General features: G+C 44.3%; 1 protein-coding gene across 12 annotated transcripts in view; it reads left to right on the top strand.

The window, feature by feature from the left end:
- The window catches only part of LOC147117609 (lysophosphatidylcholine acyltransferase 1-like), a 309307-nt gene that overhangs the window by 195226 nt on the left and 90931 nt on the right, over positions 1-23150 (top strand). For all 12 annotated transcript variants that reach the window (XM_085988725.1, XM_085988726.1, XM_085988727.1 and 9 more), the window contains one exon: positions 13717-13775. In XM_085988725.1, coding sequence (XP_085844851.1) covers positions 13717-13775 — 59 coding nt within the window. The remainder of the gene's footprint in view (positions 1-13716; positions 13776-23150) is intronic.

The raw sequence follows: 23150 nt of genomic DNA, 5'->3' as shown, positions 1-23150 counted from the left end.
TGAGCTGCTAAACAGTGTTCCCTTATATTTCTTATACTAAGTTTTACCTTTGATCACTACATTCCATGCATACTATCAATAAATCATGGTACCTCAAAGATACATACAAATGCCAACAGACTAACAGCATAAAGTAAACAACCAGGCACTCAACTCTTCTAATTGTTGTATTGCTGCAATAAAACTTTTCCTATCCATTTTATTACTACAAACAGTGACCAAGTTGACACATTCAGATATGGGTGAATGACGCTTACACACTATACGATTTTCTTTCCTGTGAAGATATCCTTTGCTTTGGAACCCTCTTACCCAGTTTACAACCCATGCTCAGCAGAAAGCTGTTTTAACTTTTAACTTATCTTGTGCTAGTCTCACAGACTGCGCAGAAAGAATAGCGAGGTATCCAAGTGGTGTGAACTCTGTTCCCACATTGGACAGTTCTCCTCGGTTGTATCACCTCCAATGCCGCCTTTAAGCACCTGTGAGCCCTCTTCCCTTGGCCCCTGAGCCATCCTGAGAAATGCTGTTGTCCTGCACCTTCAATTTCTCTGTGCGTGCGTGGAGGCTAAACCTACTGGTCTCCGTTTTAGCACCTCCAGACACCTTTCAATCATGGTAATCAGCAATTGGCCCCAAGCTTGCAGGCTAAATCCAGATTTAAACAGGCTCGTTTTGTTAGTACACCACCGACTTACCGCCTGTTTTCACCCTTTACCCGAAATAACCCCCACTAACTTTACAAGGGTAGTAGGTTTGAAATGAAGTGACATATAATGGTTATATGCATAGTTTTCTGTATTGTGCTTGGGAAATTGGAGTTGGTGCTATACCTATACGTATGAAATGTTGATTGAATTAATTTGTAATGTGAGTGAATAGGTCACATCAAGTGAATATGTCATGCAGGTCTTGTGCAAGTGGGATTAGACTGATTTGTTTCTGGGCAAAATTTCATTTTACATAGAAATGTTTTCCATTAATGTGAATTGGTAGAGTTTGCTAGATGTATTCTTGTGCAGGAAAGTGGACTTGTGGCAGTTTTATCTATAATATTTACTTTGAGATAACCTGTACATTGATAAGGGCTTTATTGTTGACTCTAGTTACTTCAGCTGCACAGGAAGCTGTACTTCAGTAGCTATTCATGGACTATTGACTTAATTCTTCGATTAAATATGGATTAAGAATATGTGGATTTTCTTTTTCAAATGAGCTACTGTGCATTGGTCTGTGTTGGCATTTCACAATGTTTTCAGTAAGTCCCAGATTACTACTAATGAGGCTGTGTCAAAATGTCCAGTTTAAATTTTTAAAAATCCCATTCTTGACTTGTATGTTCAGTTGATAAATATAAGACTGCATTCCCCAATATTTTTATTAGGTGAGATTCAAACTTTGGTCAATTATCACATAAATACAAATCTTTGGGAATCAAATGCTCTTCAACCTTAATGCTATCTATGTTTGTTATATTTGTCATAGTTATTGGGCCGGATATTCCGGTCCCTACGGGTGTGTACTCACCCGTAGGGACATCGGAAATGCCGGTTTCAGGCATGCACTGCGCATGTGCTGGAAACTAGCATTTCCGATCTGTCAAGAAAGCTCTTGACAGATCCTCCGGCTGCGCTGGAGCAGGGCCTCTGCGGGTGGAGAGTTCCGTTTTATTGGAGACCCTCTGCCCGCAGAAAACACTTGCACCGGAATTGTAAGGCCTGCTTTTACCAGGATAAGAGTTGGGGGAAAAAGAATTTCCACTGACTTATCATTTAGAAATATTTTAAAGAAAGGTAAGTTTATTTTTAGCCCTGTTTAAAAACTTCAATTATTTTTTTCAAAATTAAATTTTTGTTTAAAATAGTTAACTTATGTAATTTTTAGTCATTTTAAAAATGTGATTTTTTTAAAAATTTATTTAAAGTTTTACTATGTTTTGGGGGCAATCTCTATTCATATATTTGACAGGTCTTCCTGTCAAATCTATGAATGGAGATTCCCTTCTCTGATTGGCTCCCCATGGCCCACGTGATCCCAGGGACACTGCGAACTACCTGCGTCTCTGGGATACGTGTGCCCTGCGCACCAGCAGTTTGGAGAGGCCCAGCAAGGGAACTCTGCGCCTCCCGGGAGCCCTCCGGTCCAAGCGCAGATTTTTCCAGATCGCAGCCCTTCGCCCACGGCAGGCCTGCGAACGGAATTTCTGGGCCATCATTTTGCTAAATTGCTATCTCAGCAGTGAATTCCCTAACACTCATTTGTATATAAGCGGCAATATTAAACCAGATTAAACCATCATTTATCATTATTATGTAAGAACTGGCTTTAACGGCAAATCGTGTTTGACTAAATTGATTTGAGTTCTTTGATGAAATAACGGAGAGGGTTGATGAGGGTAATGCAGTTGATGTTGTGTATGTGCATCTTCAAAAGGCATTTGATAAAAGTACCACATATTAAACTTGTTAGCAGAATTGAAGCCCTTGGGATTAAAGGGGCAGTGGCTGCATGGATACAAAATTGGCTAAAGGACAGAAAGCAGAGGACAGCAGTGAGTGGTTGTTTTTCCAGACTAGTAGTGTTAAACATAGAAGATAGGAGCAGGAGTAGGCGATTCGGCCCCTCGAGCCTGCTCCGCCATTCAATGCGATCATGGCTGATCATCCAAATTCAGTACCCTGTCCCTGCTTTCTCCCCATATCCCTTGATCCCAGTTGTAGTGTATGTGCCTTTAAGAGCCCCCTGTGTACTGTAATGCCGGTAATGGCCACTTGGGCTATATAAGCCTGTATATTGTGTTGTATCAGTTAGTTCCCCTCCAGACTTTGTTCAGTAAACACCTGTGAAACCAACTCCTGTCTTCAGTGTCTCTATTAACACACGGATACAACAGTGGCGACGAATTGGAAACGGACTTACCTGCAATTCGGCAGCACCTCAAGGACATCGATTCCTCTGGCGTCCAAAGTCGAAGAACAGCAAGAAAAAGAAAAGGCTGTGGTTTCACCAGCTAGCTGAGCTGGTGGCAGGTACTGCAATAATCCTTCCTGGGCGTCGGGCTGGGGCTCCAGCGGCTGGCTCTGCAGCTAGGCCGGGCAGCGAAGGCGGAGGCAAGCAGTAACAGACGGGGAGGGAGCACTCGGGAGACGGCCGGCGCTGCAAGCAGGTCGGCGTTCGGACCTAGCAGAGAGAGTCCGGCGGGAACGAGTCTCCACCTGTAAATAAATAAATAAAAAGAAGGGAAACCCGCGGAAAACAGCGTTGTCATCGGCAGCAGCGGCGGGGAAGCGTCATATCTTTTCTGCAGAAAAGAAAGAAAAGCGCGGGAAGCAGGATGCCTAAGTCTGGCAATATTGATGCTTTTGATAACGATATAGAGGATTGGACCACATGTGGAAAGAGTGGAGGTATATTGCACCGCAAATGGAATAGAAAATGAAAAAAAAGTGTCAGTACTTCTAAATCTAATGGGCGCAAAGACATACGGACTGTTACGAAACTTAATCACTCCAGCCAAACCAAAGGACAAGAATTTTAAAGAAATTGTTGATACCCTACAGGAGCACTTAAACCCAACACCGCTGCTGATAGCGGAACGATTCAAATTCTTCAAGAGGAATCAACACAAGAATGAAAGTAACGCTGATTACCTCACCGAATTAAGAAAGCTATCAAAGCACTGCCAATTCGGGGCAGGACTAGCAGATTATCTTCGAGACAAATTCATCTGTGGTCTCCTAAGTGAAGGAACACAGGAAAGGCTGCTTTCTGAGAAAGATTTAACACTGGACAAGGCTTTCAGTATGGCTGTATCATACGAAGCAGCCGCAAGAGGAGCTGCAGAGATACAACAAAAGACACAGGACTTCGGCACCCATGAAATGACACAGGGTTTCGAGAGATGTTATCGCTGCGGCAGATCCACCCATGACCAGAGAGACTGCTGGTTCAAGGACAAAGCATGCAGGCAATGCGGAAAGATTGGACACATCGCACAGGTATGCCGATCTGGACAAAAAAAATCCACGGATAGGAAGAAAAAAAATCAATAAAGAGAAGTACAGAAAGGTACAAATGATGACGGACAGTAGCTCCAAAGACCAGAAGAGCGATAGCGACTCCGAAAACAAGAGACTAAGCTGTCTCAAATTACATAATGTAATTGCCAAAGAAGATTACCAGACCATTTGGGTTACCCTCACGATAGCAGGGTCCCCAGTTAAAATGGAGCTAGATACAGGATCAGCTCTGACCGTCATAAATCAACGGGATTACGAGCGGCTATTTCCGCATATACCTTTAAAAGACACATCCATTATCTTGAAAACATATACTGGGCAGAAAGTATACCCCAAAGGAAAAATAAGGGTGCCTGTTGTATACAACGGCAAGAAAATACAGAAGTTGTATTTATACGTTCTACAAGATGGTGGTCCACCGCTGTTTGGACGTGAATGGATCAGGAAAATACGTTTAGACTGGCACTCCATTCAGGCACTGACGGTGACCAGTAAGGAAAAAAACGATGATGACGTCATACCTGAACGATTAAAAGACATCTTGGCCAACGCCAAAGAAGTGTTTCAAGAGAAACTAGGAACCTTGAAAGGCATCACCGCCTCAATAAAAGTGGAAGATGCGGCAATTCCCAAGTTTTTTAAGGCAAGACCGGTGCCATACGCAATTCGTCCAGCAGTCGAGGCAGAGCTGGAGAATTTGGAAAAGGCAGGCGTATTATCCAAAATAGATTGGAGCGAGTGGGCAACACCCATCGTCCCAGTGATGAAGAAAACGTTGAATAATGATAAATCTGAAGAACAGAGAAAAATTCGCATCTGTGGGGACTTCAAGGTGACTGTAAACCCGGTCCTTCACACGGTACAGTATCCTCTTCCGAGGATAGAAGATATTTTCGCCTCACTATCCGGAGGGAAACGTTTCACCAAAATTGACTTGGCACAGGCATACCTACAGATGGAGGTTGAAGAGGCCTCTTAAAAAGTATCTCACGATAAATACACACACAGGCCTGTACCAGTACAATCGACTGGTTTTCGGAGTAGCATCAGCTCCAGCTATCTGGCAAAGAGCTATGGAGCAAGTCCTCCAAGGGATTCCGGGGACTCAATGCTACCTAGACGACATCCTTGTAACAGCAGAAAACGACAACGAGCACCTTGCCAATTTGGAGCAGGTGCTCACTAGGCTGAGAGAACAGGGCCTACGAGCAAATCGCCCCAAGTGCAAATTTTTCCAGAATCAAATATCATATTGTGGCCACATAATTAATAAGGAAAGGGTTGCATAAGTCACCTGAAAAAATTGAAGCGGCCATAAAAGCCCCAGCACCTGAAAATGTTTCACAATTAAGGTCGTTCCTGGGATTAATAAATTACTATCATAAATTTTTACCGAACTTATAACTCTTCTGCACCCTCTTAATGAACTGCTACAAACAGGAGTAATTTGGAAATGGAGCGAAGACTGTAAACGTGCCTTCCATAAATGCAAAGACTTACTCACGTCCAAAGAAGTTTTGGCTCATTACAACCCATCACTGCCAATCAGACTGGCGTGCGATGCATCCCCTTACGGCATAGGAGCAGTATTATCGCATAAATTCCCTGATGGCTCGGAACGGCCGATAGCTTTTGCGTCACGCTCATTGAACTCAGCTGAGAGTAACTATGCCCAAATCGACAGGGAAGCACTCAGCCTGGTATGGGGAGTGAAGAAATTCAACCATTACCTACATGGACAAAAATTTACCTTGTTGACTGACCATCAACCCCTCATCTCCATATTCAACCCTAAAAAGGGTGTTCCCATTATGACAGTGCAAAGGCTACAGAGGTGGTCCCTTTTTCTAGGGGCACACCAATATAACATAGAATACAAAGGATCAAAATAGCATGGGAATGCTGACGGTTTATCGCGCCTACCGTTGCCAACGGTAGAAGAAGCACCTACCGTAGACCCAGTGGAGATTTTCCACTCTACCATAGTCGAATGTCTACCAGTAACAAATTCTGCCATTGAAAGGGAAACTAGAAATGACCCGACTCTCTCATGAGTCTACGATTTAACAGTGAAGGGATGGCCAGCACATGGCGAACCACTGTTGCCAGCATTCTCGCAAAGAGGAGAACAGCTGTCAGTGTGCCGAGGAACCTTGATGTGTGGATCCAGAATGGTGATTCCACCCAAACTCCAGGATAAAGTTCTAAAGGAGCTTCACGAGGGGCATCTGGGTGGAGTGAAAATGAAGAACCTAGCCAGGGCGTTTGTATGGTGGCCAGGTATCGATGGAGACATCGAAGAAATGACCAAGAGCTGCCTAGGATGCCAGAAGGTCCAAAACGCTGCTCCACAAGCCCCTCTACATCCATGGGAGTGGCCCTCATCTCCATGGCAAAGGGTACATTTCGACTTTGCTGGTCCATTTATGGACTCAATGTTCTTAATCGCGGTTGATGCACACTCCAAGTGGCCGGAGGTAATAAAGATGTCCTCCACCACCACGGAAAAAACCATCACAGTATTAAGGACCATATTTGCCAGGAATGGGCTGCCTGAACAGATCTGTTCTGATAATGGACCGCAATTTGTGTCCGAAGAATTCAGGAAGTTCTTAAAAAACAATGGGGTTAAGCACTACACGTCCGCCCCATACCATCCCGCCACCAATGGATTGGCTGAAAGGTTTGTCCAGACCTTCAAGAAGGCCATAAAGGCCATGGGTAATGAAGACATAAAACTTCAGCATAAGGTGGATAACTTCTTGTTTGCATACAGGAATGCAACACATATGGTTACAAACCAAACTCCCGCCATGATGTTCTTCAATAGAAGCCTAAGATGCCGGCTGGATTTGATCAAGCCAAACATCAGAAGGGACGTGGAGAACCGGCAATTTCAAGGCATGAATGAAAGGCCAACTAGAACCTTCCAGATAGGTTAACAAGTTTTGGCGCGGGACTACCGTACCGAGAAATGGCAGCCTGGAACTATCTGCACACGACTAGGACCGCTGATGTATACCGTGGACATCGGAGAAAGCATAATAAGGCACCATGCTGACCAAATCAGAGTCATCCGAAAAGGGACAACCTACACCACAACTCTATACACCTAATGATGGAAGTAGAGATACCCATAGTATCTACCTCTGATCCGGTGATACTGGAACCCGATGAACCCGACACTGGCATTCAAGCCGAATCGACCTTGCCAAAAGAACCTACTACACCACCGAAAACCACTACACCACCGAGGCGTTATCCGGACCGAGTCAGAAAGCCTCCAGAGAGACTGACTTATAATTGATTAACTGCAGCAATGTGTAGATTATTTTTCTTGTAACATGTAATTAATGATTACTTAAAATATTATGTACTGGTTGGCTAAAAGGGGAGGAATTGTCGTGTATGTGCCTTTAAGAGCCCCCTGTGTACTGTAATGCCGGTAATGGCCACTCGGGCTATATAAGCCTGTATATTGTGTTGTATCAGTTAGTTCCCCTCCAGACTTTGTTCAGTAAACACCTGTGAAACCAACTCCTGTCTTCAGTGTCTCTATTAACACACGGATACAACACCCTTAGCCTTAAGAAATATCTCTAACCCTTTGAATATATTTAATGAATTTGCCTCAACTGTCTTCTGTGGTAGAGAATTCCACAGGTTCACCACTCTCTAGGTGAAGAAATTCCACCTCATCTCAGTCCTAAATGGCTTACCCCGTATCCTTAGATTGTGATCCCTGGTTCTGGACTCCCCCGCCATCAGGAACAGCCTTCCTGCATCTAATCTGTCTAGTCCTGTTAGAATTTTATAAGTTTCAATGAGATCCCCTCTCATTCTTCTAAACTCTAGCGAATATAAGCCTAATCGACCCAATCTCTTCATACGTCATTCCTGCCATCCCAGGTATCAGTCTGGTGAATCTTCGCTGCACTCCCTCCATGGCAAGAACATCCTTCCTCAGATAAGGCGACCAAAACTGCACACAATACTCAAGGTGTGGTCTCACCAAGGCCCTGTACAACTGCAACAAGACATCCTTGCTCCTGTACTCTAATCCTCTCACTATGAAGGCCAGCATACCATTTGCCTTCTTAACCGCCTGCTGCACCTGCATGCTTACCTTCAGCGACTGGTGCACAAGGACACCCAGGTCTCGTTGCACTTCCCCTTTTCCCAATCTATTGCCGTTCAGATAATCTGCCTTCCTGTTTTTGCCACCAAAGTGGATAACCTCGCATTTATCCACATTATACTGCATCTGCCATGCATCTGCCCAATCGCCCAACTTGTCCAAATCATACTAGAGTTTCTCTGCATCCGCCTCACAGCACACACGCCCACCCAGCATTGTGCCATCTGCAAACTTGGATATTACATCTAGTTCCCTCGTCTAGATCATTAATATATATTGTGAATAGCTGGGGTCCTAGCACCGATCCCTGCGATACCCCACTAGTCACTGCCTTCCACTCGGAAAAAGACCCATTTATTCCAACTCTTTGCTTCCTGTCTGCCAACCAGTTTTCTATCCAAGTCAGCACCTACCCCCAATCCCATGTGCTTTAACTTTGCACGCTAGTCTCTTATGTGGGACCTTATAGAAAGCCTTCTGAAAGTCCAAATACACCACATCCACTGGTTCTCCCTTATCTATTCTACCAGTTACATACTCAAAAAATTCCAGTAGATTAGTCAAGCATGATTTACCTTTTGTAAATCCATGTTGACTTTGTTCAATCCTGTTACTGCTCTGCTATTCCATCCTTTATAATGGACTCTAGCATTTTCCCCACTACCGATGTCAGGCTTACCGGTCTATAATTCCCTGTTTTTTCTCTACCACCTTTTTTAAGTAGTGGGGTTACATTAGCTACCCTCCAATCCATGGGAACTGTTCCAGAGTCTATAGAATTTTGGAAGATGACCAGCAATTAATCTACTATTTCTAAGGCCACGACCTTAAGTACCCTAGGATGTAGATTATCAGGCCCTGGGGATTTATCGGCCTTCAATCCCATCAATTTCCCTAACACCATTTCCCTACAAATACTGATTTCATTCAATTCCTCCTTCTCATTAGACCCTATGTTCCCCGACATCTCTGGGAGGTTATTTGTGTCCTCCTTTGTGAAGACAGAACCAAAGTATGTATTTAATTGGTCTGCCATGTCTTTGTTCCCCATTATAAATTCCCCTGATTCTGACTGCAAGGGACCTACGCTTGACTTTACCAATCTTTTTCTCTTCACATATCTATAGAAGCTTTTTACAGTCGGTTTTTATGTTGCCTGCAAGCTTACTCTCATACTCTATTTTCCCCCTTTTAATTAATCCCTTTGTCCTCCTTTGCTGAATCCTGAACTGCTCCCAATCCTCAAGTTTGCTGCTTTTTCTGGCCCATTTATATGACCTCTCCTTGGATCTTATGCTATCTCTAATTTCCCTTGTTAGCCAATGTTGAGTCCCCTTTTTTGTTTTATTTTTATGCCAAACAGGGATGAACAAATTCTGTAGTTCATCCATACGATCTTTAAATGTTTGCCATTGCCTATTCACCGTCAACCCTTTAAGTAACATTCCCCAATCCATCCTAGCCAACTCGCGCCTCATACCATCGTAGTTTCCTTTATTTAAATTCAGGACCCTAGTCTCTGAGTCAACTACTTCACTCTCCATTTTAATGAAGAATCCTATCATATTATGATCGCTCCTCCCCAAGGGGCCTCGCACAACAAGATTGCTAATTAATCCTTTCTCAGTACATAATACCCAGTCTACGATGGCCTGATCTCCAGTTGGTTCCTCAACATATTGGTCCAGGAAACCATCCCGTATACACTCTAGGAATTCCTCTTCCACAGTATTGTTACTAATTTGGTTAGACCAATCTATATGTAGATTAAAGTCACCCATGATAACTGCTGTGCCCTGATTGCACGCATCTCTAATTTCCCATTTAATGCCATCCCCAACCTCCGCATTACTGTTTGGGCGTCTGTATACAACTCCCACTAATGTTTTCTGACCCTTGGTATTTCTCAGCTCTACCCATACAGATTCCACATCATCGGAGCTAATATCCTTCCTTACTATTGTGTTAATCTCTTTAACCAGCAATGCTACCCCACCGCCTTTTCCTTTTTGCCTGTCCTTCCTGAATATTGAATATCCATGGATGTTGAATTCCCAGCCTTGGTCACCCTGGAGCCATGTCTTCATAATCCCAATTATATCATAAACGTTTACATCTATTTGCGCAGCTAATTCATCCACCTTATTACAAATGCTCCTCGCATTAAGACACAAAGCCTTCAGGCTTTTTTTTAACACTCTTAGACCTTTTACAATTATTGCTTACTGCAGCCAAGTTTTATTTACACCCTTGATTTCTCTGACTTCCACTTTTGCTTTTTTCCTTCCTGTCTTTTGCTTCTATCCTTGCTTCCCTTTCCTCTGTCTCCCTGCACAGGTTCCCAACCCCCTTCCATTTTAGTTTAAACCCTCCCCAACAGCACTAGCAAACACTCCCCCCTAGGACATCGGTCCCGGTCCTGCCCAGGTGCAAACCGTCCAGTTTGTACTGGTCTCACCTCCCCCCCCAGAACCGGTTCCAATGTCACAGGAATTTGAATCCCTCCCCCTTGCACCATTCTTCTAGCCACGTATTCATCTGAAATATCCTTCTATTTCTACTCTGACTAGCATGTGGCACTGGTAGCAATCCTGAGATTACTACCTTTTGAGGTCCTGTTTTTTAATTTATCTCCTAACTCCCTATATTCCGCTTTTAGGACCTCATCCTGTTTTTTACCTATGTCGTTGGTACCTATATGCACCACGACCACTGGCTGTTCACCCTCGCCCTCCAGAATGCCCTGCAGCCGCTCCGAGACATCCTTGACCCTTGCACCGGGGAGGCAACATACCATCCTGGAGTCTCGTTTGCGGCCGCAGAAACGCCTATCTATTCCCCTTACAATAGAATCCCCTATCACTATAGCTCTCCCGCTCTTTTTCCTCCCATCCCGTGCAGCAGAACCACCCATGGTGCCAGGAGGGGCCCCCTGCACTACCTGCCTGCGCCTACTGCTCTGCATGGCAGTCACCCATTCCCTTCCTGCCTGTGCAGCCTTTACCTGCGGTGTGACCAACTGATTAAACGTGATATCCATGACGTCCTCAGCATCGCGAATGCTCCAGTATGTATCCATTTGCACCTCCAGCGCCGCAATGCGGTCTGCCAGTAGCTGCAGTTGGATACACTTCCCGCACACATGGTCGTCAGGGACACAGGAAGTGTCCCTGATTTCCCACATAGTGTAGAAGGAGCATGCCACGGGGCCGAGCTTTGCTGCCATGACTTACCCTTTAATTAATTTAAATTAAATCAATACCACCAATTATACTACAATTAAATGATATACTCAAGGGCGCTTGTTTCCTAGCACTCCCCGCTGCACAACAGAGACCTTAGAAACTATAACCACAAAATTAAGACCTTCTAAACTTTATAAACTATGAACCTTAACAGTCAAATTATAGAGTCGTATAAGTATCACCCACCCAATCAGCTGCTTCCTCCTGCCCGCGTGACGTTTTGAATCGTGACGTGGCTCTGGAACGCCGCCACTGGTCTGCAAGATTGGTAAGCCTCTGTTTATAAAAAAAAAAAAAAAAAAAGCCCGCGAAAGTGAGTTTAAATACTCACTGAACCTCCGCTCTCACCGCTCCTGACAATGGCCGGTGGGAAAAAAAAAAGTGTTGGTGTTGGGACCGCGGCTCTTTTTGATGCATATTAATGACCTGGACAGGGCATAATTTAAAAGTTTGCAGATGATCCGAAACTTGAAAATGTAGTAACCAGTGAGGAGGAGAGTAACAGACTTCAGGAAGACATAGACAGACTGGTGAAATGGGAAGACACAAGGCAGATGAAATTTAACGCAGAGAAGTGCGAAGTGATTCATTTTGGTAGGAAGAAATGAGGAGAGGCAATATAAACTAAATGGTACAATTTTAAAGGGGTGCAGCAACACAGAAACTTGCGGGTATACATGCGCAAGTCTTTGAAGGTGGCAGGACAAGTTGAGAAGGCTGTTAAAAAGGCATACAGAATCCTTGGCTTTATAAACAAAGGCATAGAGTACAAAAACCAGGAAGTTATCCTAAACCTTTATAAATCACTGTTTAGGCCTCAGCTGGATTATTGTGGCCAATTCTGGGCACCACACTTTAGGAAGGTTGTCAAGGCATTAGAGAGGGTGCAGAGGAGATTTATTAGAATGGTACCAGGGATGTGGACTTCAGTTATGTCGAGAGACTTGGAGCAGAGAATATTAAGGGGAGATTTGATAGATGTTCAAAATCATGAACGGTTTTAATAGAATAAATGAGGGGAAACTGTTTCCGTGGCAGAAGGATCGGTAACCAGAGGACACAGATTTAAGGTAGGACAGTCCCCAGATGAGGTACTGTGTCCTCGGGCAAACAATGTCCCCGGTTCAGAAAACTCGTCCAGGTTCAAATTAAGAGCCACATGACCCCGAGTGGGCGGGGCTGTGCAGCAGGATGGGTTCCAATTGGTGGGAAAGATGTCAGTCTCCTGTTTTCAACCAGTAGAAGGGGTGGACTCACTGAGGGACTTTAATTTATGCAGTGATCACGCTCTGTGGCTGCAAGATGCATGCTCTCCTCAGCCCCCCAACCCCCACGAATCCCTGGATAGTCCTGTGAAATTCAGTTGAGAAATCGGCCCCGGAGCCAAACGAATAACGGGAGCTGCTAGGAGCTGGACTAATGAGCGGCGGCTGCAGCCGGGCCGGGAGCCTCGGATAGTGTGGGTGGGTGTTGGGCTGTGAGGAGAGGGAGGAGCCGGTGATTGCGGCAGGCAGATGATGTGAATAGCGGCTGCATTATTCAGGCAGAAAGTTCTGGCGTTGCTGTTTGCAGATTCAGTTTGCATCAAAATAATGCAAATTTTTGCCTCGCTACGCTGCGCAGCCTACATTTTCCGTCCTGCTCTCTTTGCTGTGCTCCCACCATGTGTGTCCCTGGATTCGGTTTAGAAAATATGGTCACCCTACTTTTAAGGTAATTGCCAAAAGAGCCAAAGACGTCATAAGGAAAACATTTTTTACACAGCAAGTTGTTATGGTCTGGAATGCACTGCCTGAAAGGGTGGTGGAAGCAGATTCAATAATAATTTTCAAAAGGGAATTGGATAAATAATTGAAGTGCGGAAGTTTGCAGGGCTATTGGGAAAGAGCAGGGGAGTGGGACTAATTGGATAGCACTTTTAAAGAGCTGGCACAGGCACAATGGACAAATGATCTCCTGTGCTCTATCATTCTATGATTTTAACTAAGTTTTTTTCTTTCTTGAAACTGCAGTTTCTGTGTAAACTCATGTAGATCAAGGAGTGTTATTCAAGCTTCGTTTTGAAGAGTTTAGAAGCAGAAACTGCATTGCTAGCCATAGTCAAAAAATCTGCTCTCACTCAGTGTCTTGACTCACACTTGAATAATGATCAATTGAGTGAGGTACTGGAAGGTAATTGCTCCCTTGATAATTCCCCCAGCAAGGAGTGAGTATCTTCAGGAAAGGTGGGAGAAAAGAAAATTGATAAAAGAACAGAGGGGGGGGGGGATGAAGACTGTAAAATAGTTATTTTTCCACGTTATTTTCTCTTCAGGTGCATTTATTCCTGGAGTTCCTGTGCAACCTGTAGTCTTGCGTTATCCCAACAAAATGGTGAGTGTGATTTTTCAAAATCAGTGAAAATCTGAAATTTTAATCCACATTGCATCCATTATGATTGCATTTTTATTAATTGTCTAGTTAAATTGTTTATAACAAACCATTTTACAATAGTATTTGCTTTAAATAAGGTTTTAATAATTGAAAACTGGTCTGTCCTAGTACTTTTCAGATTCCCAGAAAAAATTCATTCTTGATTCTAAAACCTCTATGGACTGTAGGAGTATAGCCTAGCTTCATAGTCTTCGAGAAACCAGGTGTGTGCAGCACATAAAAATGTTGTCGTAACATTGCAAAATAGATAGTACCAAACATGTTTTCTTCCTTCTGTGTCCTATAATGCCCCAGAAACTGCGCCATTTTGTTTTCCCTCAGCTATGGGTTCTTCGCTAATTGTATTAGTCCCCTGATTCCCAAAAGTTTGGGACAGTCTGCAGCCTTTCTACAGAGGCAGGATAGAATAGACAGAAGGTGAAACATTAACTAACTAACTAATTCCGTCTGCCTGGGTTTTTATGTTTTCTTTTTCACATTTCTGAGGAGCTCAAGATGTCGGCAATGGGCAAAACCTCCAGAAAATATACTACACATTCCTTTACAAAACAAGCATACAAAAGGAAGAAAAGTTAGGTTCTGTGGTAACACCAACAGCCAATAGTCCCTAGATGGCCAAATAGTAAATAAATCAGCCAAAAACAAAGTATCAGCATACAAGGGGAAAGGCACAAATTGAAATTTTACATTGGCTGTGGTCATGCAGTAGACCCTTCAACACTGACCCATGCATCGCCTGCATCAAAACAAACTATCTGTCTTCGTAGATGGGTAAGCAACATCTGCCAAAGCTTTAAATACTGTGCGAAATACAATCCGCTCAGTCACAGTTTTTACATAAGATGCTTGTTGCCTAAACAAGAAACACAACTTACCAAACTTTCCTCGGGTCCATGACTCAAACCTGTAAGGAACAGCTGCACCCTGTTCCCTGCAATATTCAGAACAAGATTGATAAGCCTAATTAATCCAGCCTAGCATTGTCAGCCAAAATAGGAAAATATCAGGGAAATAGTAAGAGTTCCATCACAATCAAGAGAGAAGTGATTTCTACTCTAGTTATTTGGTGGTTCACACCAAGATGGTTTTTGATTGTTTAATTACTTAAAACAGGAGAAGTTTAAGACAGTTATACTACCACAGATCATCCCTGTAGTATGCCTAGACGACTGGGTTATCTGCCTTAGACCTAAAAGTTGCATGTTTCCATGTCGCCATACAAGAATGCTGCTGGAGGTTCCTTGGCTTCGGTTTCAAAAGGCAAAAACTATTAGAACAAGTTACTCTCCTTTGGCCTCTTTCAGCGCTTAGGGTTTTTAACCGTGTATTTCCATAGTCACAATAAACCGCAAGATGCTGTAACTCCATGTTTATCTGTACCAGAGTGATTGGCTATTATTTGTCAGTTATTTTCAAATTTTAAGTGAAGTGCTTTGGGGCATCATGAGACACGTGATCCTGGCTTGTCTGTTTTTCTTTTTCTTTTATAGAATCATATAATTTTGCAGCACAGGAGACCATTCAGCCTATCACCTGCCCTTTCTCCACCCCCTTTTAAATTTTTCCTTTTTCAATTATCTGTTTCCCTTTTAAAAGCTGTATTGGATTCTGCTTGCATCACTGTTTCTGGTGGAATATTCCATGACCCAACAACCCTCGGCATGTATAAAAAATAAAACTCCTAACCTCCCCCTCTGTTGTTTTGGTCATTGTAAATGTGAACCCTGTAGTTGTAAACTTGCTGACCAATGAAAATAGTTTTCCTATTTATCATGTCAAAACTCTTTATAATTCTCAACGCACTAATTTTTTTTTTATTAGTTTATGGGATGTGGGCGTCACTGGCAAGGCCAGCATTTATTGCCATCCCTAATTGTCCTTAAGGTGGTGGTGAGCCGCTGCAGTCTGTGTGGTGAAGGTACTCCCACAGCGCTGTTAGGTAGGGAGTTCCAGGATTTTGACCCAGTGACGATGAAGGATCGGCAATATACTTCTAAGTCAGGATGGTGTGTGACTTGGAGGAGAACTTGGAGGTGGTGGTGTTCCCATGCGCCTGCTGCCCTTGTCCTTCTAGGTGGAAGAGATCACCGGGTTTGGGAGGTGCTGCCAAAGAGACTTTGGCGAGTTGCTGTAGTGCATCTTGTAGATGGTACACACCGCAGCCACGGTATGCCGGTGGTGGATGGAGTGAATGTTTAAGGTGGTGGATGGGGTGCCAATCAAGTGGGCTGCTTTGTCCTGGATGGTGTCGAGCTTCTTGAGTGTTGTTGGAGCTGCACTCATCCAGGCAAGTGGAGAGTATTCCATCACACTCCTTACTTGTGCCTTGTAGATGGTGGCAAGGCTTTGGGGAGGAGGTGAGACACTCGCCACAGGATACCTAGCCTCTGACCTGCTCTTGTTGCCACAGTATTTATGTGGCTGGTGCAGTTAAGTTTCTGGTCAATGGTGACCCTCAGGATGTTGATGGTAGGGGATTCGGCGATGGTAATGCCATTGAATGTCAAGGGGTGGTGGTTAGACTCTCACTTGTTGGAGATAGTCATTGCCTGGCACTTGTGTGGCGGCACGAATGTTACCTGCCACTTATCAGCCCAAGCCTGAACGTCGTCCAGGTCTTGTTGTATGTGGGCATGGACTACTTCTTTATCTGAGGAGTTGTGAATGGCACTGAACACTGTGCAGTCATCAGCAAACATCCCCATTTCTTACCTAATGTTGGAGGGATGGTCATTGATGAAGCAGCTGAAGATGGTTGGGCCTAGGACACTGCCCTGAGGAACTCCTGCAGCAATGTCTTGGGGCTGTGATGATTGACCTTCAACCACCAGAAAGGGTATGGGTGACTGCCAGACAGAGTAAAAGAACTAGGAAGGTAGTGCACGAGTCCCCTGGGTCCATCTCCCTCTCCAACAGATTTTCCGTTTTGGATACTGCTGGGGGAGATGGTTTCTCAGGGGAATGCAGCAAGAGCCAAGTCCGTGGCACTACAAGTGGCTCAGCTGCACAGGAGTGGAGGAAAAAGAGTGGGAGAGCAATAGTGATAGGTGATTCTATCGTAAGGGGAACAGATAGACGTTTCTGTGGCCGCAGACGTGACTCCAGGGTGGTATGTTGCCTCCCTGGTGCCAGGGTCAAGGATGTCACTGAGCAGCTGCAGGACATTCTGAAGGGGGAGGGTGAACAGCCAGAGGTCGTGGTCCATATCGGTACCAATGACTTAGGTAGAAAGAGGGACAAGGTCCTGCAAGCAGAATATAGGGAGCTAGAAAATAAATTTAAAAAGCAGGACCTCAAAGGTAGTAATCTCAGGATTACTCCCAGTGCCACGTGCTAGCGAGAGTAGTAATAGGAGAATAGACCAGATGAATGCGTGGCTGGAGAGATGATGTAGGAGGGAGTGATTTAAATTTCTGAGACATTGGGACCGATTCTGGGGAAGGTGGGACCTGTACAAGCTGGACAGGTTACACCTCGGCAGAACCGGGACAAATATCCTCGCGGGGGGGTTTGCTAGTGCTGTTGGGAAGGATTTAAACTAGTTTGTCAGGGGTCTGGGAACCTAAGTGTGGGCCCAGAATGGAGAGAAACAAAGCTGGAAGTGCATGTTGGCAAAGTAGTCAGCAAAACTAGTAGGGAGCAGAAACAAAGGCCAACAGTAAAGAGGGTAAAAGTGCAGAAAAATATTACAGGCAAAGTTGAAGGCACTTTATCTAAATGCACGTAGCATTTGCAACAAGGTGGTTGAATTAATGGCACAAATAGAAGTAAATGGGTATGATGTAATTGCCATTGCAGAGACATGGTTGCAGGGTAACCAAAGCTGGGAACAGAATGTTCCAGGGTACTCAACATTTAGGAAGGACAGACAAAAAGGAAAAGGAGGTGGCGTAGCGCTGTTAATAAGGGATAAGATCGGTACGGTAGAGATAAAAGATCTTGGCTCAGCAGAGTTTGGGTGGAGCTAAGAAAAGGGCAGAAAACATTGGTTGGAGTTGTGTTTAGGACACCAAACAGTGTTGGTAATGTAGGGTACAGTATCAATCAAGAAATTAGAAGTGCATGTAACCAGGGCAATACGGTAATCATGGGGGACTTTAATCTACATATTGACTAGGCAAATCAAATTACCACTAAAGGTGTGGAGGACGAATTCTTGGAATGCATGCGAGATGGTTTCCTGGATCAGTATGTGGAGGAACCAACCAGGGAACAGGCTATTCTGGATCTGGTACTGTGTAATGAGAAAGGGCTAGTCAATAATCTTGTGGTAAAGGGGCCTTTAGGGACAAGTGGCCATAATATGACTGAATTTTACATTAAGCTGGAGAGCGAAATAGTCCAATCTGAAACTAAGGTCTACAATCTAAACAGAGGAAATTACAAGGGTATGAGGGACAAGCTGGCCATGGTAGATTGGGAAATTACACTAAAAGATATGAAGGTGGCCATACAATGGCTAACATTCAAGGAAATAATACATAATTTGCAATAAACATATATTCCTCTAGGGCATAGAAACCCAAAAGGAAAAGTGATCCAACCATGGCTAACAAAAGAAATTAAAGCTAGTATTAAGTCAAAGGAGGAAGCTTATAAAGTTGCCAAAAAAAGCGGTCAGCCTGAGGATTGGAATCTTTTTAGAAATCGGCAAAGGGAGACAAGAAATTGATAAAGAAAGGGAAAATGGAATATGAGCACAAACTAGCAAAAAATATTAAAACGGATTGTAAAAGCTTCTATAGGTATGTGAAAAGGAAAAGACTGGCGAAGGTAAATGTAGCTCCTTTACAGTCAGACGGGAGAATTTATAATGGGGAATGAGGAAATGGCAGAGAAATTAAATAAATACTTTTTGTCTTCACGGAGGAAGACGCAAAATACCTTCCCGAAATACGAGAAAACCAAGGGCGTGGCGAGAATGAGGAACTTAAAGAAATTATTTAGTAAAAAAACAGTACAGGTTGAGCGTCCAAAAACCGGCTCGGCCTCGGTCCCGAGGTTGCTGGATTAGGGACCCTCAACCTGTACCAGCAAAATTAATGGGACTAAAAGTCAATAAATCCCAAGGACTAGATGACCTACATCCTAGGGTTTTGAAAGAGGTGGCCATTGGGATAGTGGACGCATTGGTTGTCATCCAGAATTCTATAGATTCTGGAACAGTTCCTGCAGATTGGAGGATAGCAAATGTAACCCCGTTATTTAAGAAAGGAGGGAGAGAGAAAACGGGGAACTACAGACCTGTTAGCCTCATGTCTGTAGTTGGGAAAATGCTGGAATCCATTATAAAGGATGCAATAACTGGGCTCTTAGAAACTAATCGTAAGATTGGGCAGAGTCAACATGGATTTATGAAAGGCAAATCCTGTTTAACAAACCTATTGGAGTTCTTTGAGGATGTAACTAGTGGAGTAGACAAAGGGGAACCGGTAGATGTGGTGTATTTGGATTTTCAAAAGGCCTCCGATAAGGTCCCACACAAGAGGTTGGTGAACAAAATTAGGGTACATGGAATTGGGGTAATATACTAGCATGGATTGAGAATTGGTTAACAGACAAAACAAAGAGTAGGGATAAACGGGATTTTTTCAGGATGGCAGGCTGTGACTAGTGGGGTACCGTAAGGATCGGTGCTTGGGCCCCAGCTATTCACAATCTATATCAATGATTTGGAAGAGGGGACTAAATGTAACATTTCCAAATTTGCTGATGACACAAAGCTAGGTGGCAGTTTCAGTTGTGAAAAGGATGTGAAGAGGCTTCAAGGGGATCTCGACAGGCTCAGTGAGTGGGCAAGAACGTGGCAGATGGAATATAATGTGGATAAATGTGAAGTTATCCACTTTGGTAGAAAAAACAGAAAGGCAGAGTATTTCCTAAATGGTGAAAGATTGGGGAATGCAGATGCTCAAAGGGACCTGGGTGTCCTTGTACACGAGTCACTGAAAGTGAATGTGCAGCTGCAGCAAGCCATTAGGAAGGCAGATGGTATGCTGGCCTTCATTACAAGAGGATTTGAGTACAGGAGTAAAGAAGTCTTACTCCAATTATATAGGGCCTTGGTGAGACTACACCTGGAGTACTCTGTACAATTTTGGTCTCCTTACCAAAGGAAGGATATACTTGCCATAGAGGGAGTGCAACAAAGGTTCACGAGATTGATTCCTAGGATAGCAGGACTGTCGTATGAGAAGAGATTGAGTAAACTAGGCCTGTATTCTCTTGAATTCAGAAGAATGAGAGGGGATCTCATTGAAGCATACAAAATTATTACAGGGCTTGATAGGGTGGATGCTGGGAGAATGTTTCCCTTGGCTGAGGAGTCTAGAACCAGGGGCCACAGTCTCAGGATAAAGGGTAGGCCATTCAGGACTGAGATGAGAAGAAATTTCTTCAGACAGAGGGTGGTGAATCTTTGGAATTCTCTACCCCAGAGGGCTGTGGAGGCTCAGTCATTGGGTATATTCAAAACAGAAGTCGATAGATTTCTGACTAGTAAGGGCATCAAGGCATATGGCAATAGGGCCAGTGAATGGAGTTGAGGCAGAAGATCAGCCATGACCTCATTGAATGGCGGAGCAGGCTCGAAGGGCCGAATGGCCTACTCCTGCTCCTATTTCTTATGTTCTTATCTTCCTGTGGGCTAGGTATGACTCCAGCCAGTGGAGAGTTTTCCCCCCGATTCCCATTGACTTCAGTTTTACTAGGGCTCCTTGATGCCACCCTCGGTCAAGTGCTGCCTTGATGTCAAGGGCAGTCACTCTCACCTCGCCTCTGGAATTCAGCTCCTTTGTCCATGTTTGGACCAAGGCTGTAATGAGGTTGGGAGCCGAGTGGTCTTGGTGGAGCCCAAACTGGGCATCAGTGAGCAGGTTATTGGTGAGTAAGTGCCGCTTGATAGCATTGTCGATGACACCTTCAGTCACTTTGCTGATGATTGAGAGTAGACTGATGTGGTAATTGGCCAGATTAGATTTGTCCTGCTTTTTGTGGACAGGATATACCGGGGCAGTTTTCCACATTGTCAGATAGATGCCAGTGTTGTAGCTGTACTAGAACAGCTTGGCTAGAAGCACGGCTAGTTCTGGAACACAAGTCTTCAGCATGACAGCTGGGATGTTGTCGGGGTCGTCTTTGCTGTATCCAGTGCGCTCAGTCGTTTCTTGATATCACGTGGAGTGAATCAAATTGGCTGAAGACTGGCTTCTGTGATGGTGGATACCTCAGGAGGAAGCTGATGTGGATCATCCACTCGGCATTTCTGGCTGAAGATGGTTGCAAACGCTTCTGCCTTGTCTTTTGCACTCACGTGCTGGGCTCCACCATCATTGAGGATGGGGATATTCATGGAGCCTCCCTTCCCATTAGTTGTTTAATGGTCCACCACCAGTCATGACTGGATGTGGGAGGACTGCAGAGCTTTGATCTGATCTGTTGATCGTGGGATCGCTTAGCCCTGTCTATAGCATGCTGATACTGCTTTTTAGCATGCATGTAGTCCTGTGTTGCAGCTTCCCCAGGTTGGCACCTCATTTTTAGGTACTGCTCCTGGCTTGCTCTTCTCCACTCCTTATTGAACCAGGGGTGGTCCCCTGAATGGTAGTGAGGGATATGCCGGGCCATGAGGTTACAAATTGTGATGGAATACAATCTGCTGCTGATGGCCCACAAAACCCCAGTTTTGAGCAGATAGATCTGTTCTGCATCTATCCCATTTAGCACAGTGGTAGTGCCACACAACATGATGGAGGTTGTCCTCGGTGTGAAGACGGGACTTCATCTCCCCAATGAGTGGTCACTGCTATCAATACTGTCATGGACAGATGCATCTGCGACAGGTAGATTGGTGAGGACGAGTTCAAGTAGGTTTTTCGCCTTGTGTTGGTTCTCTCATCACCTGTTGCAGGCCCACACTGGCAGTTTTATCCTTCAGGACTCGGGTCAGTTGTGGTGCTACTGAACCACTCTTGGTGATGGACATTGAAGTCACCCACCCAGTGTATATTCCGTGTCCTTGCTCTTCGAAGTGGTGTTCAACATGGAGCAGTACAGATTCATCAGCTGAGGGAGAGCGGTAGGTAGTAATCAGCAGGAGTTTTCCTTGCCCATGCTTGACCTGAAGCCATGAGACTTCATGGGGCCCGGAGTCAATGTTGAGGTCTCCCAGGGCCACTCCTTCACGACTGTATACCATTGTGCCACTACCCCTGGTGGGTCTGCCCTGCCAGTGGGACAGGACATACCCAGTGATGCTGATGGAAGACTCTGGGACATTGGCTGAACATTATAATTCTGTGAATATGACTGTCAGGCTGTTGCTTGACTAGTCTGTGGTACAGCTCTCCTAATTTTGGCAGAAGACCCCAGATGTTGGTGAGGAGGACTTTGCAGGGTCGACTGGGCTGGGTGTGCCGTGTCCATCAGTTTTATTGTGTTTCATAGCAGTTTGTTGCAATTGAGTGGCTTGTTAGGCCATTTCAGAGGGCAGTTATGAGTCAACCACTTTACTGTGGGTCGAGAGTGACACAGGCCAGATTTCCTTCCCTGAAGGACATTAGTGAACCAGATGGGTTTTTATGATAATCTGATAGTTTCATGGTTACCATTCCAGATTTATTTATTAACTGAATTTAAATTCCCTAGCTGTCATGGTGGGATTTGAACTCACGTCTCTAGATCTTTAGTCCAGGCCTCTGGATTACTAGCCCAGTAACATTGCCACTGTGCTACAGTTCCTTTGAAATATCCTCTTAACTTTCAGTTCTAGTGGAAAAAGTTTGCTACCTAGATTCATTTGGACCAAGAAATTGGCTCACTGTTGTATATATCGCCACATAAGTCAGAATTGTAATATTGTTTCCATTGTATAGATATTTGCAGAGTTCTAGTACTGTATTTCACTTGAGAGCAGTTTAGGCAGTCTTGACAGTTTTTCCCCTAGATTTAACTGCAACACTGTAGGCAGATCAGTTCTCACAGTTGAGATTATGCAGGTACCTCCTGCTCCTCCTAAATTTGGTCTACTTTAGTACTCTCCCAAGATGTGGAAAAGAATATAAAAGAGGCATTACTTACCTGGCAAGATGATCTTTGGTTTTTGATGTGCATCCTTTATACACTGATCCCACCTATGCAGCCTTGGAAGGGTTTAGTTTAGGGAGCGAAATAAGTGGTTAGTTAGTTTTTATTTAGCTGCAAATCAAAATGAACCAGCCCAATAGCATAGGCCCTGATGTTTTATACAGATAGGAGTGTGCGACCACCTGGATGCCAGCTATCGGTATAATGACATTTACCTGTGCTTATTCAACT

Source organism: Somniosus microcephalus, chromosome 5 (assembly GCF_052327205.1).
Source record: "Somniosus microcephalus isolate GS21.2 chromosome 5, FLI_Smic_1.0, whole genome shotgun sequence".
Taxonomy (NCBI): Eukaryota; Metazoa; Chordata; class Chondrichthyes; order Squaliformes; family Somniosidae; genus Somniosus; species Somniosus microcephalus.
This window is presented reverse-complemented; position numbering and strand designations above follow the sequence as displayed.